At 34.8% G+C, this 27,930-nt stretch overlaps 1 protein-coding gene across 1 annotated transcript in view; it reads left to right on the top strand.

The window, feature by feature from the left end:
• The first annotated feature begins 4,078 nt into the window (after positions 1–4,078).
• The window catches only part of LOC149794202 (uncharacterized), a 35,613-nt gene continuing 11,761 nt past the window's right edge, over positions 4,079–27,930 (top strand). The window contains exons 1-9 of the mRNA XM_089968310.1: positions 4,079–4,136; positions 11,763–11,919; positions 15,856–15,951; positions 18,441–18,539; positions 19,318–19,416; positions 21,718–21,846; positions 24,305–24,403; positions 25,056–25,154; positions 27,269–27,682. Of these exons, the coding sequence (XP_089824436.1) occupies positions 11,800–11,919; positions 15,856–15,951; positions 18,441–18,539; positions 19,318–19,416; positions 21,718–21,846; positions 24,305–24,403; positions 25,056–25,154; positions 27,269–27,682 (1,155 nt within the window). The 5' untranslated portion in view covers positions 4,079–4,136; positions 11,763–11,799. The remainder of the gene's footprint in view (positions 4,137–11,762; positions 11,920–15,855; positions 15,952–18,440; positions 18,540–19,317; positions 19,417–21,717; positions 21,847–24,304; positions 24,404–25,055; positions 25,155–27,268; positions 27,683–27,930) is intronic.

Here is a 27,930-nt window from a genome sequence, read left to right as displayed (position 1 = left end):
GGTGTCATCAGCGTACAATTGGTGAGACACTGGATGATGATCCATGGCACTTGAGATCGACTGAGTGTACAGAATGAAGAGAACAGGTCCAAGAACATACCCCTGTGGAACACCACAACATAGATCAATTGGGCTGGAGTGTATTCCATTTGCAGATACAATTTTTTTCCTGTTCACCAAGTAGGACTTGAACCACAGTAAGGCTGTACAGTATATCATGAATGCCAAATACATGCTGGAGACGGTGAAGTAATATATCATGGTCTATTGTGTCAAATGCTGCAGACAAATCAAGGAGGGTGAGGACTGTAATCTTTCCGCTATCCAACGCAGAGAGAATGTCATTAACTACTTTTAGAAGAGTAGTTTCAGTACTGTGGCAAGAGCGATATGCAGATTGTACATTGCTAAAAAGACTGTTTGAATTTAGATGTGATACAAGCTGGGATAGAACAATCTTTTCTAAGATTTTTTATATGAATGGGAGATTAGAAACTGGTGGTAGTTCTTTAAATCGTTATGGTCTAGTGTTGGTTTCTTCAGCAGAGGCTTTACAATGGCAGTTGTGAAAAATGGTGGGAATTCCCCGGATGAGAGAGAGGTATTAATGGTTAGTGAAGGCAATACTGGACCTAAGCACTCAAGCAGCAGTGATGTTGGAATTAGATCAAGTTCATATGACTTTGGTGCACTCTTCGTCAGGATTGTACGTACAAAATCCATAGAGACAGGTTCAAATGCTGCTAATGGTTGCCGCTCAAATTCTGTATCCCAACTGTATGGTGACGACGAGTCAATTGATATTGTGGTGTCAAGCTTATCTCTAATGGTTTGTACTTTGTCACGGAAGAAATTTGCAAACATGTCGGAAGGTCGACTGGAGAGAAGGTAGTTGGAAGTGGTGTAGATTTGTTACTTGACATTAACTTGTTAGTAATCTCGAAGAGCTCTTTGCAGCTGGAACTTTCCATGATCTTAGTAGTATAGTGGGCTAATTTCGCTGCATGTACTATATGTGTGACATTCTTCTTAGCGACTTCATAGATTTGCTTATGAATAGTGAGTCTGGTGGAAAGCCAGAGCCTCTCAGCTTTACGGCGGTCTCTATTAGCAGAGCGAAGCTGGTCCCTAACACTGCTATACCATGGAGAGCACATGTGAATTGATACTATGTACTTGGTAGCTGGGGCATGTTTGTCAAGCAATGAACGCAGGCAGTTATCAAGTTGTTCTGATATAGGAGGTAAGCAAGTTGTTAGGTTAGCTTGGATGTCATGCATTAGTTTGGTACTATTTATCATACGGAGATTTCTCTTAGTAGCAGATAAATGTGGAGAGTTAGGGACTGATACGTCAAGATGGCATATAATGCAGAGGTGATCTGATGCAAGGTCATGGGATACCAGGGAGGACCGTAGAATATTATCATCAGGTCTATGAAGAATCCAGTCTAAAATGTGACCATGTTTATGGGTGGGTTGGTTAACTGATTGAGGTCGAAAACATTAATGGAATCTATGAGTTTTGATGTATTTGGGTTTCCGGGACAGTCAAAGTAAAAGTTGAAATCTCCAAAATATAATCAGGTGGCCACCTATCGAATTTCCATTGTCCAGGAGATTCGGAAACTGCTCCATCCTTTTTGACACCATAGGCCACTGAAAAATGTTTTTCTTGTACAATACAAAAATATATAACTGTACAATATTTTCATCATTCACTAGTCTGTGCAGCTGACGATAGATCTTAGACTTCGAGTTTGACCTCTCACCTTACATTCACATTTGACTCGTACCTTATTTTTCTTTGTGAAAACGAATATTTTTTTTAAAAAAGTTTTTTTATATACTTAAAACCCTAAATTCACCTTTTCGTTATACATCCTAAAATGTACAATGTTTTGCCAAAGCCAACGTTTGTCCACTTTTGCTTTTTCTTTCTTGTTTACTTTTGGCTGTTTGTCTTGGAATAGACGAAATAGAAAAAGAAACAGAAAATTAACTAGGTAACAATTATTGATATAATGAATCGAACCTACCGATACAACAACCTTTGTCCAGTTTTACAATTTGTCAGAATACAGAATATATATATATATATATATATATATATATATATATATATATATATATATATATATATATATATATATATATATATATATATATATATATAAAACCCAATTATATTGAATAATGAAATTTATATTTAAAAAAATACAGATTGTAGCATGTATAGTCGCCTTTTGGTCAACAATCTGTGTAATGTGGTAGAATTTGGAAAGGCACACTATAAAAATGCCTTTCGATAAGCGGCTAAAAATATGGAATATTTTTTGGGTATAAATGAGCGATGGCAACGACTCCTGAATACATGCTGGATGTGTGTGTGTGTTTGCGCGCGCACGCACGCAGCCAAATGCCCTGCAGGTTATTAATATATAACCTAGTAATAGAACTAACCTCCAAACGCCTTCCACCAGAACAACTTTAACATAAACCCACTGTTGTACAATGACTGTTTGAATCCTCTCCATATTGAGATTCTCAACGGCTCGTTCAAATGATATTGAAATAATAATATAGGAAAGGTCCCAGTCAGTTACCATCAAAGCGAAATATTATTTCAGACTCGATATAAAGACTTCATTGAGGCTATAGCTTGATACATGCTAACCATTTATCATTTAGCAATAGTTGTTCATGTAGTGAACCAGGAACTGCAACTCCTTTTCTTTTAGACTGTACTAAATATTTTGTTTTAAGAAGCCGTACAATCAAAGTGTTTTCCCATAATATAGACATAACTTCGTTATTAATTGGTAACCCCCAATCTGATTAAGATCTTTCTCGTAGGACAGCATAAATCTGATTTGAATCGGATACGGGTAACCCCTTGCTACCCCTTGCTATCACTTGTAGTTACCAGTAGATGTTTTAGACAGATTAAAAGTTTATAACAGCAATAATTATGAGATAACACCGCTAACATTTTCATATATTGTGTATTTGTATAGTTCAATGCCGTATAAACCTTGTTTTGGTTTTAATGTACTTTCCATGATAATGTTTGAATATAAATACTGGTTAAACCAAACACATATGTCCACATTGGTGTCTGTGTCTCACCAACAGAAATAATAGAAGTGAGTTGAATCGTTTTCATACCCTCTATAGCAAAAGCATGACTGATTGTATCAATAAGTAGGTAAGAACTGAATCTTGGATTTCTCTCATTTTGATTTGTGTGGTGTGATATGGATTTCTTATAAAATTGACCACTGAGTAAATATGACACAAGCTGGCTGTTTTGAAATTCATATATATGCCGACAAGATTGTGAATCAAAATGGCAGCTCGTGTGGACTATAAATGAAAATATAATGCAGATGTTAAAGGCAAATTATGTTTTTTTTTTTTTGTTGTTTTATCATCGTCATCATTGTCATCAGCTTTATTGGTATTATCGTCTTCGTCGCCTTTTTAATTATTGTTGTCAGCAATAACAGCAACACCATCAATAACATCGTCGTTATTGGCGTTCAACTTTGATAGAGAGAAAACGGAGACCGGATGACTGCACAAGAGGAAGAGTTAATACCAATAGCATATATGAACAAGTTAATAACTCTTGGCATTGTTTATTTAAAATAAATGTAAAATAACAAATGCTTGAAAACTTTTTTAAAAACCCACCCAAATTTGACTTGTTATAGATATGCAATTGTTTGTTTTTCTTGCAATCAACAGAAGCAAAAACGCACATAGTATAAATTTAGAAGAGATTAATCCCGCTGTCAGTCCGTGTATCAAATTCCATTAGTCTAAACCTGTTTGTCTAGTTTCATTGATTTAGTAAATAGTTTAGTCGTAAATTCACTTTCACTTTCAGCATTGTTCTTATCATAAAGGTGAAAAAGTATCTTTTGATATTGAAAAATGTATTTGAAATATTTTTTTAAAAGTTCACGCGACCGTAGTTACCTAAGTTACCGTAATTTCGAATGTTGCAGAGTGAATCCGGTACAGTTTAAAGGCCTTTCAATATTTGAGATGTAGCATTGGCTTATAAAGAAGCTCTCTACTGAGGAGGTTTCCTCGCATTAGGTGTTCCTGTTTGACGATAGTTAGAGACAAGTAAGTCAAGCCAAATAAAGCAATGTTTGTTTAAAATCAGTGCATATGTTTCAGAGATATACGACACAGTCTTAACTGAGCTTCTATTACGACTTATTTAAACCTATCAATACAGTACTTACGGTATAAATCAATACCTGATTGAAGTAAATCCGGGACTGGTACGTCGCGTTAATATTTGCAAAACACACCAAAAATTTTAATATAGTTACATTTTCATTTTTTTTTCCTACTGCATGAGTAATGAACGCTTGAGTCTGGGTATTCTGAGGTACGGTTACTAGAAACACAGAAATACGCTATCTCCATATTTAATGTTTTCGGTTGTTGTGCACCCCTATAGTATAATTTGTAAATGTTGAAATAATAATAATAATAATAATAAAAAACTTTGATTCGAGCAATTTTGTTACAAATAATTGCTTTTTACCAATTTCTTGTATAATTTATATAATGACGTCACTCGGTCGTACTCGATTGGACAGGTATGATAAATGGCGAAATGGTCAGAAATTAAAATATAAGATAATATATTCAGGAATGTGATTACGATTATGAGAAGCCAGAATGTTCACTTACAAGTTTTCATTGTATATATTATACACTTACGTGTTTTAAGTAAATGAAGACATAAGTGATGCATAAAACGAGTTAGAAGATGGCAGTTCCACTTACAAACATCCAGATTAAATTAGGTTAATTTTCTTGATGCAGGAAAATTTGACTTATTATTGTTTTACACTTTCATTCCATGTATATATTATGATTTGATTTTTATTCTAGCAGTCCGATCAAGTACGACTAAGCGACTTCACTGTTAGTCCTACAGTGTATGACCTTATCCTTGATATTTATGTTTTGGGCGTCGAGGCCTAAATGACAGCGCTGTGTTGTATGTTTTGATGCCGACTTATATTGTAATGAAAGTAAAAAATTTCAGGAATATCTCACACACTTGGTAGCCCATATTGGTGCTTTTCTACAAATTAAATTTATAATGTATTAGACTTTCATTACTCTGGTGTCTTTTTCTTAAGAAATTCAAATTCTTACACAAGCAAATGGCCTACATTCCAGTTGTCTGGAAAGCGATGGAAGCCAGGAATGTCGAAATTGGGTCAAGTTAAAGTATTATTCTTTAAGGAAATGAATAAAAATATATTATGCCTATTGGAATTGTAAGCACATTTAATTTCATTAAAGAAACATATCCCTCCGCATGAGTCTAATTGAACATAATTTGGCATACCTCGACTACTGAGACATTTCAACAAATTCAAATGTTTGTCAACGAATAATGAGAATGCATCCATTTGCTGGTGTTAGATTTTGATTCCACCACAGGAAGTACATTAATTAGACATCAATTTGTGGAAGACTGTTGATATGGGCGGCCGAGTGTGTGAGATATTCCTGAAACTTTGACGACTCATTTCAATGTCAACAGACATTGGAACTTCTATACAAGGCTGTTATTTGGGCATTAAGATGTAGCACGATAACATAAAGAACATATGATTCATCTTACATTGTAGGACTTAGTTCATTGTATGAATTGTACTTTAAATAGAAAAATGTAATAATTTTTATAATTTGTATAAAAATCACTTTATTTTTATTTTGCTTTTTTATCAATATTCAAACAGTTGCAAATCATAATATGGCTCCATGAGTATGATGATAAAAGAATATGTGTATTTTAGTGCATTTTTTTTATTAGCCTATTTTGGTGTTTCTGGTGTTTCTAGTAACCCTCCAAGGTGACATCTGATTGGTATGTGTTATGAAGAGTACTGCTATTACTACCCCTACTTCATGGATAAGGTACTAAAATGTTCCTATATGTATCAATGGAGCTGCCAGGTATGATTCACACACTATGCTTTTTCAGCATATTGTCAGAAAGTTTGAAGAATGGGCATAGTGCTTACATATTCTTAAATGAATGAAGTAGTAGTATTATTCAATACCATTATTGCCAAATTTCACCATAGAAACATGAGTCATTTATATTCTTCATACAAATTTAGTTTTGGATTGTCACTCTGCCATATTGGTTCATTAAGAACAGCTTTAATTTTCAGTCTTGCTTTTCAGTGTTCTATATAAGACATTGCATCCATCTTTGGAAATGTTAAACAGATGATAGTAAATATGACATGTGTTGAATAACATACTGTAGAATATCCAGATATAGTATGGTATGCCTTATTTGTAAAGTGAATTACCGTGAGAATCTTGTGTTACCTGTCATGGTGGTCAAAGTGTAGTTTGGGTTAACATACCAATGTATTTTACCTTACAAAGGCTTAATAACTTTACCATTAGGCAAACTTCCTAAGAAACCTAACTCTACCTAGGTATATCTCATGTCATCTTTTTGTCAACAAGAGTTTTAAATGTTCCATTGCAAGGTATAGGACATCTTAGTTAAACTCTGACAGATGCACTCGTCAGAGAATGTCCTATTACCACAACAATTGAAAAATACAGTGACTGTAAGTAGGATGTAACCAAATTACAATAAGAAAAACTAAAGAAAATTTGCAAAATGTCGTATAATAAAAACACATGTAATAAAAAATGTCAAAATTAAATACATATATTTAATTAAAATCTTTTCATGCCTGAGTTACATCAAGTGTTTTAAACCCAAACTGACTAAATATCTCTATAAACAAAGATTATACCATGAGGGTCATCTTTCTAGAATCCTCCAGAATGTGTGTGATTTGGATTTTTACGTAGCATTAACAATTTTTCAGTCATATTCTACGATGTCTGCAGTGTGGCAGTTTATAATGATGTCTAGCACTTGGGCATCATGCCACAGACATGTAGCATGATGTCCCACCCAGTCACATTACCCTAACACCAGACCAACTAGTCCTAACACTAACTCTTAATGCTGTGCACCCAGTGAGGCAGCTGTTAGTACCATTTTTATAAGAGTCTTTGGTATGACTCTGCCAGAGATCGAGCCTGTATCCAAGGCAAACACTCTAACCACTAGGCCACTGGAGTGGTCGCCTGAGTTGTAGATCCATTAAATAATTATAATTTCTGATTTTTTATTTGTTCTGATTTTATATTAAATGGCATATTTGTAGTTAGCCCACAATCCCCCTTAACTTAAATTGTATGCCTCATGTCTAGAAAGAACTTTTTATGAATCTGAAGGGATGACATGGTTCATTAACTTGCCCTTATGCTCTGGATCCAAGAACCTATACTGAAATGAAACTCACGAGTTTGATGATATACCCTTAATCGGCCCCAACACTGAAATGAAACTCATGAATTTGACAATACACCCTTAATGGACCACCCACAAATTAGATATTAATATTGTATTGAATAGCTTAAGTCATATGACCAGTTCAGCTTATATTGTTTAAATTGAAATTGGTTATAATATAAATGGTATTTGACCACTTTCTTAAATGTGTATCTTGAAGTAAATTCTATGATCTCCTTTTCATCATGATATTGTCAAATTTTTAATCTTCAAAGCTACATAAAATATATGACATTATATTTACACTTAAGCTATTCAGATACGATGCATGATGACAGTGCATAATGGAAATGCTTAAATGCTGCAGTAATAGACATGCTGCGGTAAAAGAACATGGTGATATATGTAAGTTATACTTAGGATGCAATATTAATTGGTTGTCTGATAGAGCCCTGTAAGAGATAATTTGTATGAGATTATGAGATAATCCATCACTTCTTACAGTGAGAAAGATGATTTGATCTGCAAAGGTAGAAAATCGTTGCTACAGTGCATGTGACAGTAATGAATCACTTTTTGTATAAATGGTGGTACCATATTTATTCTTGAAAAATTTGGACCTTATATACGATTCAAATGAAAATTGTCTCCGATCCTTTGATGTAAAACTGTTCACTAAATGAAATAAAGAGAGCAGTATAAATTCTAATCAGCACTGTTTTTAAAACATGTGATCACACTTGACAGTATCAGATCACATGAGCACATTACAAGGTGTACACTTGGAAGGCATCTGAAAACAGCTTCTTGTAGCTATATTGAGGGAGTGGGTTAAGATTTATGGCACACCAGCACAAAATATTGACTGTATTATTATGATTTAGGTAATTTATTACAGTACATGTAAGTGACTACAACATTATTATGATTTAGGTCATTGATTACAGTACATGTAAATAACTACAACATTATTATGATTTAGGTCATTGATTACAAAACATGTAAATGACTACAACATTATTATAATTTGGGTCATTGATTACTGTACATGTAAATGACTACAACATTATTATAATTTAGGTAATTTATTACAGTACATGTAATTGACTACAACATTATTAAGGTTTAGGTCATGGATTACAGTACATGTAAATGACTACAACATTATTATGATTTAGGTCATTGATTACAGTATATGTAAATGACTACAACATTATTATGATTGAAGTCATTGATTACATGTAAGTGACTACAACATTATTATAATTTAGGTGATTTATTACAGTACATGTAATTGACTACAACATTATTAAGGTTTAGGTCATGGATTACAGTACATGTAAAGTGACTACAAGTTAATTATCCTGGCCAACTTAGTAAATAGCAAGAGAAGTTCAGAGAAACATGAAAATGAGTCATTACTGTCAATGATCCATTACTATCACACATTGTGATCTGTGGTTGTCCCTGGGGCATCAAGCTTTAAAAATCTGGCTTTTAAGCAGATTTGTCTGGTTGCCCAGTAAATGACTGCAGTTATGTCCATGATAGCCATAATAAAAACTATTTGGCAACTTTTGTCATGTGTATATATATATATATATATATATATATATATATATATATATGGTTTCAGTTGCACAGCAATTTCAACTCACCATCAGTCCTTCTAATGGAATGTGTCACACAAGTTCAGACTTTTATATTAATAGATCTATTCCCATCCATCCAAGTTTGCACAAGTTCATTTATTCTCATTTCAAAGAACCATGTACCAGTTTGATGTACTCCCATTTTGACTAAGCCAGTGGGCTTTGTCAAGATTGTCAGTTGCATCTTTTCATGAAGATCTTGTCTACATTTATTATTATTTGTATGGATAATAGTTTTCAAAGTTAGAAGTTGCTATATTCACACTGAATGTTCATGGTTTTTGAAATATTCAGACTTTTGATCTGAATCAGCCTTAGTCACTCATTTTATATCCCAGATTGAACTTCATTTGGGTTTTGACATGTTTTAACTCTTTTTGGTTCAAGCTCTTGCTCGAAATAATGCTGAAGTTAATGTAAAAGAAGACATGTTTTCTCACGGCCCTTTCTTTGACGCATAATGAGTTGTTTGCACATCTAGTCTATAAGCTGCCACACTGCAGACATCATAGCAACAGGATTGAAAAATTGTTAAAGCTACATTAAAAATCCAATTCACACACACATACACACACACACACACACACAGAGTCAGTCAGTTGACCAAGACTGTTGCCATTTCTGTATAGATGGCTCACTTTGTTTTATGACATGAGCAGTTTTCATAGTTAAGAATGTTGTCATTTGCAGGTAATCCAGAAGTGATCATTTGCTCTTTTTCATCCTTTGAGAGAGGTGTATCAGCAAGGCCTATTTAATGTTTGCTACTTTTAATGCCAGATATTATTTTGTCTATATTTAGAACTGCTTCTTTCTTTCAAAGTGAAAACAAATGAAAATTCAATCCATGTTGTGCTTGCTTAAGCACAACTATGAAATTACACTGTTCGCTTCTGATTTATTTACTTGCTAAGTTGGAATCTGTTCATTGTTTTAAATTCCTCATGAAAAATGCAGCTGCTGAGCTAATTGATCAAATGTAGCTTATCAAGTAAAACTGATACATGTATAGAGTGTAATGATCATTTTTGGTTGTTGTACATATGGAAATATGGACAAGTTTGTATCTCATATAACTACACCAGAGTTTAAAGTTTTAAAAAAGCTTTGAACCCCATGCTTCAGAACTGACATAAAGAAAAATGTCTTTTAACTCAGTTTTACATTTCTTGAATAATTGAATCACATCTTTGATTTTATCTTAAGACTCTTAGTGTCCGTTAATTTGAGCTGTCTTAGAGGATGATCTCTTAATGAGTTTTTTCTTTACAGGGGGATCTCCTGATGAACTATTCTCCGGGGGGATGTCTTAATGAGCTGTTCTACAGGGGGAATCTCTTAATGAGCCATTTTACAGGGGGAATCTCCTAATGAGCTGTTCTACATGGGGAGTTACTTAATGATCCGTTTTACAGGGGGAATCTCGTAATGGGCTGTTTTACAGGGGGAATCTCTTAATGACCTGTTCTACAGGGGGAATCTCATAACGAGCCGTTTTACAGAGAGAATCTTTTAATGACCTGTTCTACAGGGGGATCTCTTAATTGGTTGTTCTACAGGGGGAATCTCTTGATAGCTGTTTTACAGGGGCAATCTCTTTTAATGAACTGTTCTGCAGGGGGAATCTCTTAATGAGCTGTTGTTGTTGTAAGGTTTAATGCCATTTTTCAGCACACGATAGGCTATACATGGCGGCCAGTATTAATGGTGGAGGAAGAACCTGGGAAAACCCCAGAAAGAACCTCCGACCCACGAGAAGCTACTGGCAAGCTTTCTCACATACCCACATTGGCTGAATCCGAGACTCGAACCCACGCAGACAGAGATGAGATGGCAGTGATCTGTAACGGAGAGCACTTTAGACCATTCGGCCACTTGGGGCCCCAATGAGCTGTTGTAAAGTGGGAATCTCTTAATGAGCTGTATTACAGGTGTAATCTCTTAATGAGCTGTTCCACAGAGGGAATATCTTAATGAACTGTTTTACAGGGGGAATCTCTTAATGGGCTGCTTTACAGGGGGATCTTTTAATGAGCTGTTTTACAGGGCAATCAATTGATTGCTGTTCCACAGGGGATCTCTTAATGAGCTGTTTTATAGGGGATCTCTTAATGAACTGTTTTACAGGGACAATCTCTTGATTGATGTCCTACAGGGGGATCTCTTAGTGAGCTGTTTTACAGGGAGAATCTCTTAATGGACTGCTTTACAGGGTGGATCTTTTAATGAGCTGTTTTACAGGGGCAATAAATAATTGCTGTTCCACAGGGATCTCTTAATGAGCTGTTTTACAGGGGATCTCTTAATGAGCTGTTTTACAGGGGCAGTCACTTGATTGCTGTTCTACAGGGGGATATCTTAATGAGCTATTTTACAGTCGATCTCTAAATGAGTCATTTTACAGGGGATCTCTTGATTTGTTCACGAGGGGACTACAGTTTAGGCAATGTTTTCTGTATATACTCTGGTATAAGTCGAGCCCAACTGCAAGCAGCACAGACTTTGATCCGCTTTATATACTGCACATAATGCAAGACAGCTGGGTTTGTGCAGTTTGCAGTGACCTCAACATATAAGTGATTATAAATGGTGGTAGTGAGCTGTTTTATCCAAAATATGCATTATATGGAGAATTTTTGTAAAATATAGTTTGTGACTGCAGTCTGTAAATTACAGGTAGTGTGCATTAAGAAGACCTTTGATGTAATTTTAAATTTATCTCCCCTTCTTTTGTAGGATCTTGATACCATCAAACCACAGTTCATTACTGGAGATGGGACTTGCTGCCTCAAGACAAGAGGCCTTCTGGGAGGCCTGTGGCTTTGGTCATGTAGAAAAAGTACGGAAATTTCTTCAGGATGGAGATGTGGATGTTAATTGGGTTTCATATACAGTAAGTTATGCTTGTGATCAGGATATTTAATAGTGGTAGTATACTTGCTTTCCACCACTGCAGACTTTGGTTCCATCCTGGGTTATATTGTGTGAGAGTAATAAGTTTATTTTTTCGTTAGTTTCTATTGTTTCCATGACCTCCAAAATATCTGCAACCACAGCAGCTCCAGTTTGAACCTATGAGTCCAGCAAGGATGATGCTGTGATAATTGTTTTTAAATATTCCAGTTTTGTTTCCTTTTTCTTTATGAAAGTTTTTGTGTGTGGTTGATTACATGAAATTTCACTGCCAAGCAATAATTTGTAGTTGTCTGGGTTAGTTAGGCTAGGGAATCTTCATTCCTGGTGAGAATACTTCTGTTCTTAGAACTATACCATTTAACAAAATGTATGTGTTGCATCATTCTTGTGTGAGTTATTGTTCAGAGCTCATAATTATCCATATATTTTCATGGCCAGTACTTTACTCAAAATTTAGACCTCTCTTTAAATGTGCTAGGAAAATAAATGATGAAGGAGGAAAAAAGTAACTAACCTCTGCTAAGAAAAAAGCATTAACATATATATTCTCTCATAAGTTGAGTAAAACTGTAAAGAACATAGACTCTGCTCTGCCATCATATAATATGCCAGTAGATCAGGCTCTTGTAATGTTTATTCTACTTCTAACAAACTGTATTAACCCTGCTCTGCCAGTACATTATGCAATGGCTGATCTGGGTCTGTGCAGTTTGCAGTTGGGCTCAACTTACAAGTGGGCATAGATGGTATTTGATACTACATTGTTTGCATTATAATCTTTATTGCCTCAAAATATTTCATTTTGTGTTCTATATAATGCTATAATGTTCTTTGCCCAGTGTTTGGATAGGTGGGTAAGGAAGAGAGTTGGGCAGTCTTGACTTTAAAGACAACAGCACACTTGTGTTTGACTCTTTTGTTGTCTACATATGCTCACACATCGTGAACATATCAAGACAAATACATAACATTGCAACTACAGTGTGACCCCGCTATAGCGCGCTCCGTTATGACGTGAATTCGGATATAATGCAGTTGTGGTGTGGCTTCCGAAATTTCATATGCATGTATTTTTCTTGTGCACAAAAATAAAATAAAAAATTCATAAAAAGTACAAAAAGCATAAAAAGTTGCTTATCATTTTGGGGAAGAGATTGCATTTGAATAATACAAGAAGATCGCGGCTTGGCTTCTGAAATATTATATGCATTTTTCTCGTACACGAAAAAGTTTTTTCTTCTTCTTGAAAGTAAGAAGAAAGAAAAAAATGCATACAAAATTTATTCTGGGATCATGTAGGTCTTCGCCAATGTTGCAAACTTTATTTATTGATGACATTGTTGGCTGTTCAAACTTTTATATACAACCATTGGTTTCGAGTGCAGAAATTCAGAGGCCCCATGAAAGGAAGCCACAAACTAGATATAAAATGCACTGAAATTTATCTATTGTTACATAAACAAATTCTTTGTTCATATTGACAAACCATCTAAACAGTGCATTGTTATATCATAATCCGCTTATCTTGACATCTAGCACGAGTTCTGTATGTTGTGAAATATCCACTTCTTTGTTGTTGACATTTCTGGACGAGGCATTGTCTTGTAATCTATCTTTCATTGGATTTTTGTCCGCTCGCTAGTAATTAATATATTTACAAAGACTGATATTTGTATGTGGATGGTAAGTAAAATTCCTTTTCTTTTCATTCAGAATTAAATCCTTGAGAACACTCACGTTTTCTGTAATAATCCCTGTCATCAGAACACCTGTGTCTCTATTGTCCGTTGACCCTTTGTTAATTTTCAGACGCATGCATGGAAGGCAGCATCATGCTGCTACCACAAATGTAAAAAAAAATACGTCTCACTTATTGGTTTATTCAGTAGGCATGGAGGGACAGTAACTAGAATAGTCTGAACGATGGCCAATTCCTTTTTAAAAATGTACCCAGATAAAATAGTTTGCTGAAATTTTAAAGGAAACATTACCTTTGAAGCAACAACTGTTTTGAAAACATACTCAGCAAATGGAAAAAAATACCAGTCTCAGTCATGCAGTACATTTATTTGATATTGCCACCACAATGAGAAATGGGCATTCGTTTGGTTCTCCAAAGCTGTCCTTTAGCGGTGACTTCAATAGCACATGCACCCTTCATCAAAGAAAGCCAACTACAGTCTTTCAATAACAGCAAAGAACTTTTCATCAAAGCAAATCAGTACCAAACTTAAATAAATTTGATGGAATCTGATGGATTTTTGCATTTTCCAACATGACTGGAACATGTTAACAGTGCTGTGAAAGTTTCCTTTTTTTAGGGAAAAAGTTTATGCTTGCGAATGCTACCAACGGCGGCTTAAGACATAAACTTTTACCGACTTGGAATGTACTTTAAAGTAAATGTGTTTCGTTATTTGTTGCATGATTGTGCTATGTTTTTATGCTGAATTGAGACCAATATGACCTGTTACAAAATTATTGAATATTTTAAAGCTGTGTGTGTGCATATTTTCGATGGAATCACTTGTATTGTGGATTCAATGTATATGATGAGGTTCGCAGGTGAGTACACGGTGTTGATACTCTGTTCATGCTATACATTAGACATTTATATATAAACAACATTCACATATATGTACCAATTCATGGTTTTCTAAATAAAGTAAACAATTATATTATGTCTTCTCTGTTTTCACTACAGGTTTATTTCTTATTTAAGATGGTAACTGTGCCGACAAAGCACGTATTTTACTGCCTGCATTTATTACCCCCCCCCCCCCATTTTTTGGGAAGTACATTTTCTTCAGCTAACTGACTTGGTTGCATTTAACACGGTTCGGTGTGTAACACGGTCAGGTTTTATGGCTCCCAACTACCGTGTTATAGTGGGGTCACACTGTACTATCTGTTTCCACTGATACGTTGAGTGCAACTGTAAACAGCATAGACCCTGATTTACCATCATATAATGCCCCTGCAGATCAGGGTCTGTGTTGTTTGTTCTACTGATTACCCATACCAATCTGCATAGATCCAGATCTACTGGCACATTATACACTGGTAGATCTAAGTTTAGTTTACATTAGGACTTGACTCATTAGTAAATACATACAGTAGTTTAACAACATTCAGTGCAGGGTTTTACTAATGTTTATTTTCACACATTGTTTCTGACAGAAAATATCCATCTTGTCTGCTGTGTCAGTCATTTCCAATACATTCCCCTCCCCCCACCCCCTGTTTTAGAAGGGATATTGGGAATTCCTCCATCCGTCTGTTTTTACATCCCACTAAAGAACTGTTGTGTGGAAATTTGCAGACTTTGTAGTTTTGTTATCTTTACAGCATATATCAGTAAGAAGGGTTTCATCCTTTTCCCCAATCCCTTAGGGGGTTCCTAATAGATATACTTCAATTTCAGTTACAATATTTTATATCAAATTTTATGTAGCATTCATAGCTGGAAGAAGCATCTTGTATATGACATTTTGCTTTATTATCCCAGTGTTGCTTCTTTTGGAGATGGGGATAAATATGTTTGGACTATCAAAGGAGATTGTGATTGGAATAAAAAATTAAAAATAAATAAAAAGGATGGGAATCTGTGAGCTGTTGTATTTCTTGTTTAAACTAGAAGTCTCTCAGAAGAAAGCATAACAGCTTTATCTCCACACTTTTCTCAGCTGCTACTTCCTCCTTCCTGGCTTACGCATATAGGCATGAATGTCCCTGGTCCCCTACCCTCAAGCTCCACAAAGGAATAGGCCAGATTCCAAACTCGCTCTACACATCTCTAGACCATGTCTGATCATGACCCAGAGTTTTGTCTTTAGTGCAGATGGAGTTTTTTTGAAAAGCATGGGGGCAGTAATTGGAATGCATACTTGTATTTGTTAAATCTCTTTTACAGCATGACAGCTGCCCCATCCATGTAGCATCCCAGGGGAAGCCAGAGATTGTGAAGATGCTGATTAATGCTAAGTGTAATGTTTGCGCTAGGGACATAGTGAGTACCGTTATTAGATGTAAGACATAATTACTCTAACTTAATCAATCTCTCACTCGACTGTAAGGCCTATTGAGCTTAAAGTTGGGCCCTGCATTTGTCAGTCTCTCACATGCCTGTAATGTATAGTGAGCTTAAAATGTGACTCAGCGTCTGCCAATCTCTCACCTGACTGCAAGCCTACTGAGCTTAAGGTTTGGCCCTGCATCTGTCTATCTCTTACCTGAATGTAAGGCCTAGTCAGCTTAAGGTTTGGCCCTGCATCTGTCAATCTCTTACCTGGCTGTAAGGCCTAGTCAGCTTAAGGTTTGGCCCTGCATCTGTCTATCTCTTACCTGACTGTAAGGCCTAGTCAGCTTAAGGTTTGGCCCTGCATCTGTCTATCTCTTACCTGACTGTAAGGCCTAGTCAGCTTAAGGTTTGGCCCTGCATCTGTCAATCTCTTACCTGACTGTAAGGCCTAGTCAGCTTAAGGTTTGGCCCTGCATCTGTCTATCTCTTACCTGACTGTAAGGCCTAGTCAGCTTAAGGTTTGGCCCTGCATCTGTCAATCTCTTACCTGACTGTAAGGCCTAGTCAGCTTATGGAATGGCTTTGCATCTGTCATGTGTTATCTGATCTGTTGTATTTATGTCAACAGTTCCTTCATATCACTCTGTTGGCCATTTTTCAAACCAGTTATATTCAGGCTTGAAATTTGGTTCTTATATTATCAAGATCTTGGATGAGTTTGAAAATTAGCACAACCACCCATAATAATGAGTTGATATTGCATCTGATAGTATGAACTTCTTACTGCCATGGAAACTATAATTCTAATTTGTATTTGATATTGCATCTGATTGCATGAACTTCTTACTGCCATGGAAACTATAATTCTAATTTGTATTTGATATTGCATCTGATTGCATGAACTTCTTACTGCCATTGAAACTATAATTCTAATTTTTATCAAACTAATATGGATTTCTGTCATCAGGGCCTCTGACAAAGGTTTGGTCTAATTTGATCCAGCCCTGGGCTTGTGTTATCAGGGACTCGGACAAAAGTTTGATAATGAGCTATATCCAAACTTATCAGTGATGTGATCTTGCGTCTGATTGGCTTTTTACAACTACAAACGATATTTCTGATCCAGATTTGATCTCACTTGGAACACATGCTTATACAGTCAAGATATTGCTTGAGTTTGTTAATGAGCAAGATTTACATATATTAATTAGTTGATCTTTCATCTGATTGATTGAGCATGTCATTATGATTGATTGAGCATGTCATTATGCTAGAGACTTTATATCTAATTTGATTTTGTGCATATTAATTAGTTATTTAGCACTCTAGAGACTGCATTTTAGGTATGATTTGATCAAACTTGATAAATAGGTTTATATAGCCAAGACCTCAGTTGGGTATGATTATGATCAAGGTCCATGTACATGATGTCCTCTTGCATCTGTTTAAAATTTATTTCTGATCAGAATTTTGAGTTTGTATCAAGGTCTACATGCTGCAGTCTGGTAAATCAGCTGATATCATCATTGTCTTAGACAGGTTCAGTAATAAGTGAGACTTGTGCATATTAATGAGTTGCTCATGCATCTGGTTGGCTGAACTTGTTACCTGTCTAGATCGAGAGACTTTATTTCACATCCAGTTTTAATAAACCTTGGTAAATACATCCATACCTTAAGATCTTGGTTTGATTATGTGTAATAGGTGATGCATTATGTATTATGCCTACATTTTTGGAAAGATTTTATAACAGACCAAAGCAAAATGAATAAAATAAATTGGTAAACATTTTGGGTGATTGTTTACGTAGGATATAAAGGGTTGTGTTCATACAATGCAACATAAACAGGTGAACATGAAATCACAGTAGTTATTTTAATGTTTTAGAATCTTTAAATATTGGACACAGTCACTCAAGTTTTCTTAGTTTGTTAAGAGTAAAACTGCCTCATTGGTAGGTATAAACATATTCTTGTTTAAGACTTATTGGCACTGAGAGGGGTAAAATACTCTTACAAAACAAAAACACATTAGATTGTGTGAGTATTCTGTTTTCTATTAGTTCAACAACAAAAATGTCCAGTGCCTATGAGCCCCATTTTTAAAATATATTCAGAAATAACTTTAATCTTTGGGAAGAAATAAAGTTTTAAATGATTATTGTATATACACACTTATAAGTTGAGTCTAACTGCAAATAGTACAGACCCTTGTCAACCATCACATTTTGCACTGGCAGATCAGGATCTATGTTGTTTGTTCTACTGATTACACCTAAGAAGTCACATGTACCCAGATCTGCTGCCATATGATAATTATGTCAGATCTGGGTCTGTGCAGTTTGCAGTTGGACAGAACTTATGAGTGAATATATACACTACAAGATTTGTCATATTTGCAAACATCCAGGTCGCAGACCATACCATATATATATATATAATACAGTTATTTTCTTGTCCTGTATTTTTTTTTTAAAGAGGGGAAATATGGCTATTCATCATGCAGCCATGAAGGGACATGCTGATATCATCAAGATGTTGGTGGATGCAGGGTCAGAGGTCAACTGTCAAGACAAGGTGGGTCTTCAGCATTGAAAAAGAATACCTCTTGAAGGAGGTTAAATCCTGTTTCAAGCATGTTCTCTTGTGGCTTAAAAAGTAAATATCACAATAGAAACAGCAAATAATGTCATGAATTTTGGACATTTCATAGAAAAGGTTAGATCTTTTGAGTGTTTTTGGACTTAGACTGACATTTATAAACAAAAATTATGCTGTGTAGGGGGTTCTTCCTCCACCATTTATACTGCTTCCATGAATAGCCTATCATATGCTGAAAATGGCTATAAAACATACAATAACAACAACACCATCAATAAAAAAATTGGCCTTTTTTGCCAGGGGTGAGTAAATACTTTTAAAACGTTTTAAACTCAAGGAACAACATTTCTTCAGGATATTAATCCTAATCACAATCAAGCTACACTATGCACAGCTAATGAATAACTGGATAGTTTTAAAATCCACATTTAAAAAATGCTGGCCCATTTTCATGTTTCACCACCTATCATGGCAATTGTGCCTACTGGTCTGAATGACTTATTGTGGAAAATGAAAACAAATTACATCCCACCACATTTTTAGCACAGCACCTAATGTGCATTGAACAAATGCAGTTGAACTAATTTATAGCTACTCTTGGACTTGAAAATTGTCACATAAAACAAAGCACTCGGATAAGTAAATATTTTAAAAATACAATGTTTGTTGCTTTCATTTTTAAGGATGTTTATCTCAGCAAGCAAGTTACAATGGTGTCTGTGAGTTTTTAATGTAAAAATTGTTCTTCTTTCAGAATGGCTGGACTCCCTTACACAATGCTGCCTACTGGTGTCAGGCAAAGGCAGTGAAAATGCTCCTGGAGTGTGGGAGTGATGTCAGTATACAGAATAAGGTATGCTGCTGTTTTTTCATCCTGCATGTTTTACACACCATGCTGCAGGTAATTTACCAGTGAAATGAAAATATAATGAATGAAAACGAAATGATTGATAGCATTTAAAAAAATTAAGAGCACAAATGCAAAAAAATGAAAATAAAAATGCTAAATGACAAACAAAAACTGAATGAATTACCCGAAATTTCCTATGCTAAATGCCCTTTTCATAAAGAATCCACATTTTATGCATTTGTTGTTTAATTGGAGTGCACATTTAATAAGACAAGATATGAAATCTATTGTCATCTCTCATTAACACTAAAAAAATGGAATGTCTGACTTAAGTAAATGCATTTTATTTATGCAATCATAATGAAAAAAGATAAAATGAGATATGAAATTAAAGCATGAATAGAATACATAAATGAACAAACAAATGAAATAAAGATTTTAGTAAAATTACAGATACCAGGATTTGTAGAAGCAGTTTAGCAGATTACCTAAGGAAATCTTTAGGAGTTCTCTCTTTGATCTTAAAAATTCAACTTTATAGGGCCTGGTTGGTTCATTGTACATATATTGTCATGGGTATTCTTGGATCATGTATGGATAGTGGTTTTCTGATTTACTATAGAGAGCAAAGCGATAAGAACAACACTATGTCTTAATCTCCATATTGTGCATTATACAGAGATAAAGGCATAGGAAGTACAAATAATGGATACAGAGTCTTAACAACATTGTATGACACAATCTCATCTGTGAAACTAGACTCAACAGTATTTAATGGAGTGCTATGAACCTAGTAAATATTATAGTAGTCGCCGAATGGTGTGCATGTCTACAAATCACTTTGCTTCCACAATATTTTGTTAGAGTTATTGCACTGTATGTTTTGAAGCTTAATGCAGGATATCACACAATTGCATTAGAGCATAAGTTCTCAAACTATTTGTTATGAACAGCAAATGGGCTGTGGGTTGTCTGCAGGTGATATACTAGTCATATAAAAATACCTAGGAATGGGTCACAGGTGGAAAAAGAGCAGCTATTCTTGCATTTTGTGAACACAACTAATTTCACAGTTTTCATTGGATTGCCATGAAACTTTGTAAATGTTCTGGTAATAATTCAAAAATGCTTATCACTTTGCACTGGCAAGTTTTATTGGAGTTATTGCCCTTTAGGTCCTGCAGGTTATTTCAGCGTAAGACTGAATCTTGTGAATGCAACATATTTTGCATTGGCTACTTTGAAATATGGTACATATTATGGTAATCATCTAATGATGCATTAATTGACAAATCTTTGTGTTCGCTTGATTTTTGCAGGAGTTATTGCCCTTTTTGACTGAGCTGGATGTAGTGTATGAAAGAAGACTCTTAACTACTCTTGCAGTCATTGTGTGTGTGTAATTTGGATTTTTGATGTAGCTTTAACAATTTTTAAGTCATATCGCTACAATGTTTGCAGTGTGGCAGTTTATTACGTTTAGCACTGTGGCATCATGCTTCAGACATATAGGATGATGTCCTACCCATTCACATTATCCTGACACCAGGCCAACCAGTCCTAACACTAACTCTTAATGCTGAGTGCCTAGCGAGGCAGCTGTTAGTACCATTTTTATAAGTCTTTGGTATGACTTGGCTGAGTTTTGAACCTGCAACCTCCTGCATCAGAGGCGGGTGCTCTAACCACTAGGCCACTGGAGTGGCCTGCAGTCATTAAGAGATTGATGTGAAACTTAGTACAGGTTATGCTCATCATTAGAAGATATGCATGTTTACACTATTTTCAGAGTTACTTGCTTTTTTTTATTAAGTATAGACTCATCCCCATCATGGGGTAGGTGTGGGATGTAGGGGAGATGGGTATATTTATATGAGCAAATCTGTTCACCATTTCTTCAGTTACTACTTATTTCATACCCACCACCTCCCTGACCATGACTCAATGGATGTAACTCAAAACCTGTGTATATGCTGTGTCCTCTTGCTATGATCACATGTTAAAGGTTTTGTTGAAAAAACAAAAATGTCAAGATGCTGCTGCAATTGTGATTTTTGTATATTTGACCTTTGATCCCCTCCCAGGGACTGCAGATGAGAGACCATATAATCATACCCCTCTTTCAGATGGTTATTACATGGTAACCTCTCATGTATAATGAAAGCCACCCAACTGTTTAGGCAGTGTTGTAGTACATGGGTAGACAGATGTATGATTGACACTGGGTATCACAGCTTTCCTAGTTAAAGCATGGGTATAATGACACTTGTTAGTAATTGAATTGAGACCATATTTTCTCTCTAGGATCAGAGGACAGCATTACATGAGACGGCACGGTCACAAGAGCGGAGGGATGATGAACTGGGTGAGATTGCCAGGTTACTGATTGATGCTGGAAGTGACATCAATGCCAAGAGCAGTGATCTTGGAGATGTAAGGCAGATGTTAACATGTTAGCTAAGTTATTTTCATCACCATGACATTTTGATGTTTCCATTACTAAAATATTTATAAATTTGTTGTGGCAATGTTATTGTATTATAATATAAGTCGTAGGTAGACTTCTTGATTCTTTTCAATGTAAAATTAAAGACTTGATCAGAATATTTGCTTTAATGAACATTTAGTCTTGCTGGACATGACTGGTGTATATGACTGTTTCCATTCTTGCTGTACCAGTTGTTACATGTACTAGCTGGCATTGATTTCAACTTGTAAATTAAAAGTGATAATTGGGAAGATTGACAGCCCGAGACTGAACTTTTATTGGATTATTTGCAGTATATACAGCATGTGCATCACAGATTTCAGATTGCTTACTCAGTACTGTGAACAGGGACATGAGGCAAGGAATTCAGTGTCTTTTATGGATTGTGAATGTCCACTGTGTCTGGCAGTGGATGTTCACACAATCTAGTGGAACTCTTTTGTATATTTTATTGCAGCCATATTGGGTTTTATGGAACCTCACATTGATTTTATTGCATTTACTACAGGAGTTGACACACTAAATCAACAGATGTGTGAAACATGACCTGAGAACTAATCACAAAGGTCCACAATAAAGAGGAAATATTTAGAAACTTAAACAACCTCCCCTGCAATCAGTTTGGAGTCGATGAAGAAGTTTAACTTGAGATGCGGGGCCCCAAGTGTCAGAGTGGTCTAAAGCGCTCTCCGTTACGGATCACTGCCATCTCACCTCTGTCTGCGTGGGTTCACGTCTCGAAATTCGGCCAGTGTGAGAAAGCTTGCCAGTAGCTTCTTGTGGGTCGGTGGTTCTTTCTGGGGTTTTCCCGGGTTCTTCCTCCACCATTAATACTGGCCACCATGTATAGCCTATCGTGAGCTGAAAAATGGCATTAAACCCTACAATAACAACAACAATAACAACTTGAGATGCCTGTTTTTTGACCTGTTTAAAAAAGAAAAAGTCCCATATTGAGAGCAGTTGCTGCAAGTATAGTTAGAGATTTTGTAGCCCTGGCAAACACATGGCTTAGTATATTGTGATGATATACAAGGCATTATTGATAGATATGAAGTGTTCAGTTTATGTATAATATAGTACAAGGTAATCAGAGACAAAATTAATAACCTTTTAAAACTAAAATTAACCCAATATACAAAAACTAGAAACTCCTTATTTTACAGCAGTATTATCAATTGGTGAAAGTCATTTCACAGCTTAGTTTCAAATTATGTATTTCAGCTGAATTCAAAAGATGATTATAATTATCTTAATCATCGTCATATTCAATATCTTTATTTCCATCATTTTGATGTTTGTAAGTTTTGGAGCTTTTTACAATGAATTGATTTAATGCCACTAGACCTGCAAGGCTGTGTGAAATAGTTTTTTCTATTCTGTTTTCAACAATGTTTCCGGTATCATATAAAAAAGGTTTATCATAAGAGTATAATTGGGTCAAAATGTAACAAGTTTTTGTTGTATCCTAGCAACTTAACTGATTATAAAAACAATGTTTGCCTGACATATGGAAACACAGAATTGTGGTACATGTTATGGACTGTGTAGACCATTGTGATTGAGGATGTTATGCAAAGGCTTTAAAGTGGAATCAGACAAAAAAAGATCATGACCTGTTTCTGATAGTTTTTTTGGTTAATTGAATAATTGATGCTGTCATGTTCCAGATCACTTCAGTGTCTTTTTCCTTCTCATATCAATCAGCTTATGCTTACACATCTCTCCTGTTTTTAAAAAAAAAATTTTAAAGCAAAATCTCCCTCAAATACCTAAATATTCTCAAGTGTTTATTACATCTTTTATATCTAGGAATTCATATATGTTTGTGTGTTTTATTGGGTGAGTATTTGGATTTTGAAAAGCATTGTATACAGCTTAAATAGAACATTCTGCACTGTCTGCTGTAGCTCAGTAAACTGACAAGTTCCAGGTGATGTCCACTATTACATAATTATATTACTTTGACATTTTATTGGGGGCAATAAACTTAATCCGACCTTTACAGGCCATGACAGCATGACACGGACATCCAAAATGACAGCTATGCTATGTCCACAAAAAGCAACAGCATGGATAAATTAACTTCCACTGCAGAAATATAGATTTTCTTAAATCAGTGATGCATGTACTAGAATTAGAATAAATCTTTCAACTGAAGTAATTTTATGACAGATATCCATTACAGAAGATTGCTTGTGTATTGAAAGATGTTAAAATTGAAACTAAATTGTTGTCTTAGCCAAATGTAAAGAATCTCTAATTGTCTAGAGGGAAGCGCTAAACATATTTGTTACTAATGGCAGTTGGTTTGTTGATCAGACAAGTTATAAAATGTATCCATTGAATATATATATTAGTAGACATAGAAATGAATTAATATTGAAAGACATTGTTTTGTAGGCAGACCTGACAGGACTAATTTATGCTGCATATCACAATCATCCAGATGTGGCCCTGGCCTTCATAGAAGGAGGCTGTGAGTTAGATGTAGTGGGAACGGTAACTTTCATTTTTATCTTACTTCTGTAAACATAACGAGTCAATTGTGTTGTTGCTTTACATGAAGTGACGTTGCTGTGTCAACTTTAGGCCTTTATCTTAAAGGTTTTTGCAATGGAGGGAAGCATCAGGTTAGACACTACATTCCTCAAAACACTTATTTTATGTTGAAGTGGTCAAAATATAAATTTAGTATGGGTTCTAATCTCTTAATACTGTGTGAAAAACTGTCATTAAATCTAAAAGAAACTAATATGAAAGTCATCATGGTAAACAAAAACGGGTGATATGCTGTCTTGGTTTTAAAAAGAGCTGCCTATAAAGAAAGAACACACACGAAACTATCATGATGTGGTCTTTATGAGCAAGTGATCTTAATATATTGGTAGTTACATGTATAAGTTGTGATTTAAATATTGTATTTGTTATATGATAAACCCTTGAGTCAGCCGTACAAACTATTGTAAACCCAGGAGCCAGCCTTGAGGAAGTAGATGGTTGTCTGATTATCAGACAGTAATATCTTTGGTGAATAATTGCCAAAAATTGTACAAGTAGGGATTTGTCATTGTATAGTAACAAAATTTCATCTAGTGAGTTGTAAAGATTTCCATTGTCTAGTACAAATATCTTGTGTCTTTAATTTGTACAGACAATGTGGACGGCCCTCCATTGGGCTGCAGACAGAGGGAATGATGAACTAGTGTACATTTTACTAGAGGCTGGGGCAGATCCCACAGTGAAAGGAATGGTACGTTTATTTTCTTACCCAAATAACAAACTGTGAGAATGTTTAACATTTCTGGCTGAAGGTGGCTAGCATAGTCATGGTCAATATGTTTACAGTTAATGTGTTTGAAAGTCATATGGGAAACATCATAGCTGTGTTAGTGTTATGAGTCTGTGCTCTTAAAATAAGTAACAGAAAAGAGTGAAAGACAACAAACTTTGTTAAATTTAACATAATTTATTTCCCTAGAATACAAAGTGAAAATGAGAAAAAAGATCTTATGGTATTGCAAATTAAATCCCAAAATAATCCAAGAATTACAGACACAAGTCCTAATAATATAAAGTCCTGATTACAATTCAGTACAAGCCCCGAAGGGATTTAAAACTGAAGTTGATGATGTGTCTGTGATAGCTATTAAAGTGTTGATGTGTCAGCAGTCTCTTGTTGAATCACAGAAATGTAATTCCAGGATTTAATTCATTATAAATTCCAGTGAATGCCGTTATCAAAGAATTTTATCAGAGCACTTTTGTATTTCCAGACACAATAAATCATTTAAATTCAATAATTTGAATAAAATAAAATTCAGCCGAAACTGGTTACAACATGATACAACTTGAAGGTACTAGATGTTAAGCAATGACTGACTAAATCCTCACAATCAGAAGATTATATATATCTATACATGACCTCAGGTCATAATTAGCATTTTCTATTTAAAAAAATACATTACCTAATGGAAAATAATCATTTTGAATGATCTAATGAGCCTTGTTTTTTTTAACAACACAATAACCTGTAAAATTCACTTAGGAAACTCCAAAAACCCAAATCAACATATTTACTTCTTCTTGTTTAATGGAATAAAAATCCTGATAATAAGTTCATACACATAGAGAATATAATGAAGCTATTATTGGTTGTTTACATAAATGAAATATAAAGAAAAGGTAAATCAGGGGTCAAGCAGAAATTAACTCAATTCTGGACAAGTTCAAGTCCAGCATACAATGTTACATTACAATAGCATTTAATGAAATTTATTTAAAAAAATAAACTAACAAACATACAATTAAAATTAATTAAATATACAGAACAGTTAGCAGGCACGATTCTGCTTGAGGGATCCATTTTGTCAAGTAAATTTCAAATGAAACAAGTCAAAAGTAAATTTTTCTTATATGTTTTATGTATCTACTTACAAGGAAACAAAAGTTCCAGGACAGGGCATGAGTGGAGATGTAATTTTTTATATATAAAAGCACATTTATTGAAGAAGTTATCATGGAGAATAGAATATATTGTTTCCCATGAAGTTATTTGCTAAACTCCAGGAGATTTAGTCTTCCATGCAGGAGTGTTAAAGAAAGGGAAAAAAATGCTGTATGTCAAAGTCATGAGTTAAAATTGTCACGATTGAGGCAGCTGATTTAGTTTTTCAAAAATGTCTATAATAGATGAGTATTTGTGATTTTTTCCCCATTAATTTGTATATAGGTGTGTAGATGACTTAATTCTAAAAAAATTATGTGTATTTGATTTAATTTATATTTCATTTAATTTAATTTTTTGTAAGTTTTAAAATCATTTTTAAAAAAATTTATTACTTGTCAAAATAATTTAGTTTTGTTTACTAGGAATTTGATATTTTCCAGAAATTAGTTTGACATTAGAGTTTGATCGTAAACACCGAACATTGTATCATATGTTGACCTAGTTCCCGACCTTAATTAAGAAACCACTGGAAATATTTTGAGTGCTCATACAGAATTCTTGAACAAAGACATTTCCAAAAAGAATTATTCGGATTGTCTACACCAGAGTGTTCTTTTGTGTGTTTCTACAAGGAACTGTAGATAGCAGCACTGTATACAGCATACGTCATTGCTTTCCATCTTGAATTCTTTGTCAGGAATCGAACTTGAATTCATTAGAACATTTCATTAATAGGACTTCTAAAATTTTATTCATGGATTATTCTTGGGTGATTTTTTAAAATTTGTCAAAGTTTGTTGTTTTCACTCTTACTTTTCTTACTGTTTATTCGATCCTAAAAACAAAAAATAAGATTTTGATGAATGTGTATTGAGGGGTGTATTTGATTAAATTTTTTTCTCCATTAATGTGTATAGAGGGGTGAGCTGGCAGCAGACAGAGCCAAGTCGAGTGAAGTAAAGGAGCTTCTGCTGAATGCTGTTAACATGCATCATGATATAGCAGCAATAAACCATCCTGCCAAATCTGAGAGTAGTCACTCTCTCCAGAACAAGTCTTGCAGCAAGTCATCTAGCAGTTCTTCATTCAAGTCTAGCATGGACATGTTAGTCAGTAAACCAAGCAACATTTCCTCTATTGACAAGCCAGTTAGCAAGTCTGAGAGCAGTCACTCTTTCCAGGAAAAGTTGGTTAACAAGTCAGCTAGCAGTTCCTCAGCACAGAACAGCATATCTACAACTAAATCGGGAAGCAACATGTCAGTAAAATCTGGCCTGGTGATGTCAGTCAATTCAGACAGCAGTTTTTCTCTCCAGTTTGGTAAAAATGAGGTACATAATTTAGTTTAATGAAAATATATCATCTTCATCTTGGAATCTTATAATGCATTAAATTAATGGATATTTAACTTAAATGTCATTTAACTTAAATGTTAGAATATAACACTGAGATAGAAATTGGAAAAGTATCTATAAAGAATGGTCAATCCATGATAACTAATTATATTGGGTACTCTGCTAAACAGAGATGAGTCATCCATTCCTTTTAATAACCAGAATAAAGCCATTCTCTTGGGTTA

This window comes from Sinohyriopsis cumingii, chromosome 8, assembly GCF_028554795.1.
Source record: "Sinohyriopsis cumingii isolate HCF-2022 chromosome 8, ASM2855479v2, whole genome shotgun sequence".
In the NCBI taxonomy this organism is placed as follows: domain Eukaryota; kingdom Metazoa; phylum Mollusca; class Bivalvia; order Unionida; family Unionidae; genus Sinohyriopsis; species Sinohyriopsis cumingii.
Note: the sequence above shows the minus strand (reverse complement) of the source record. Positions and strands in the feature narration are given on the sequence as shown.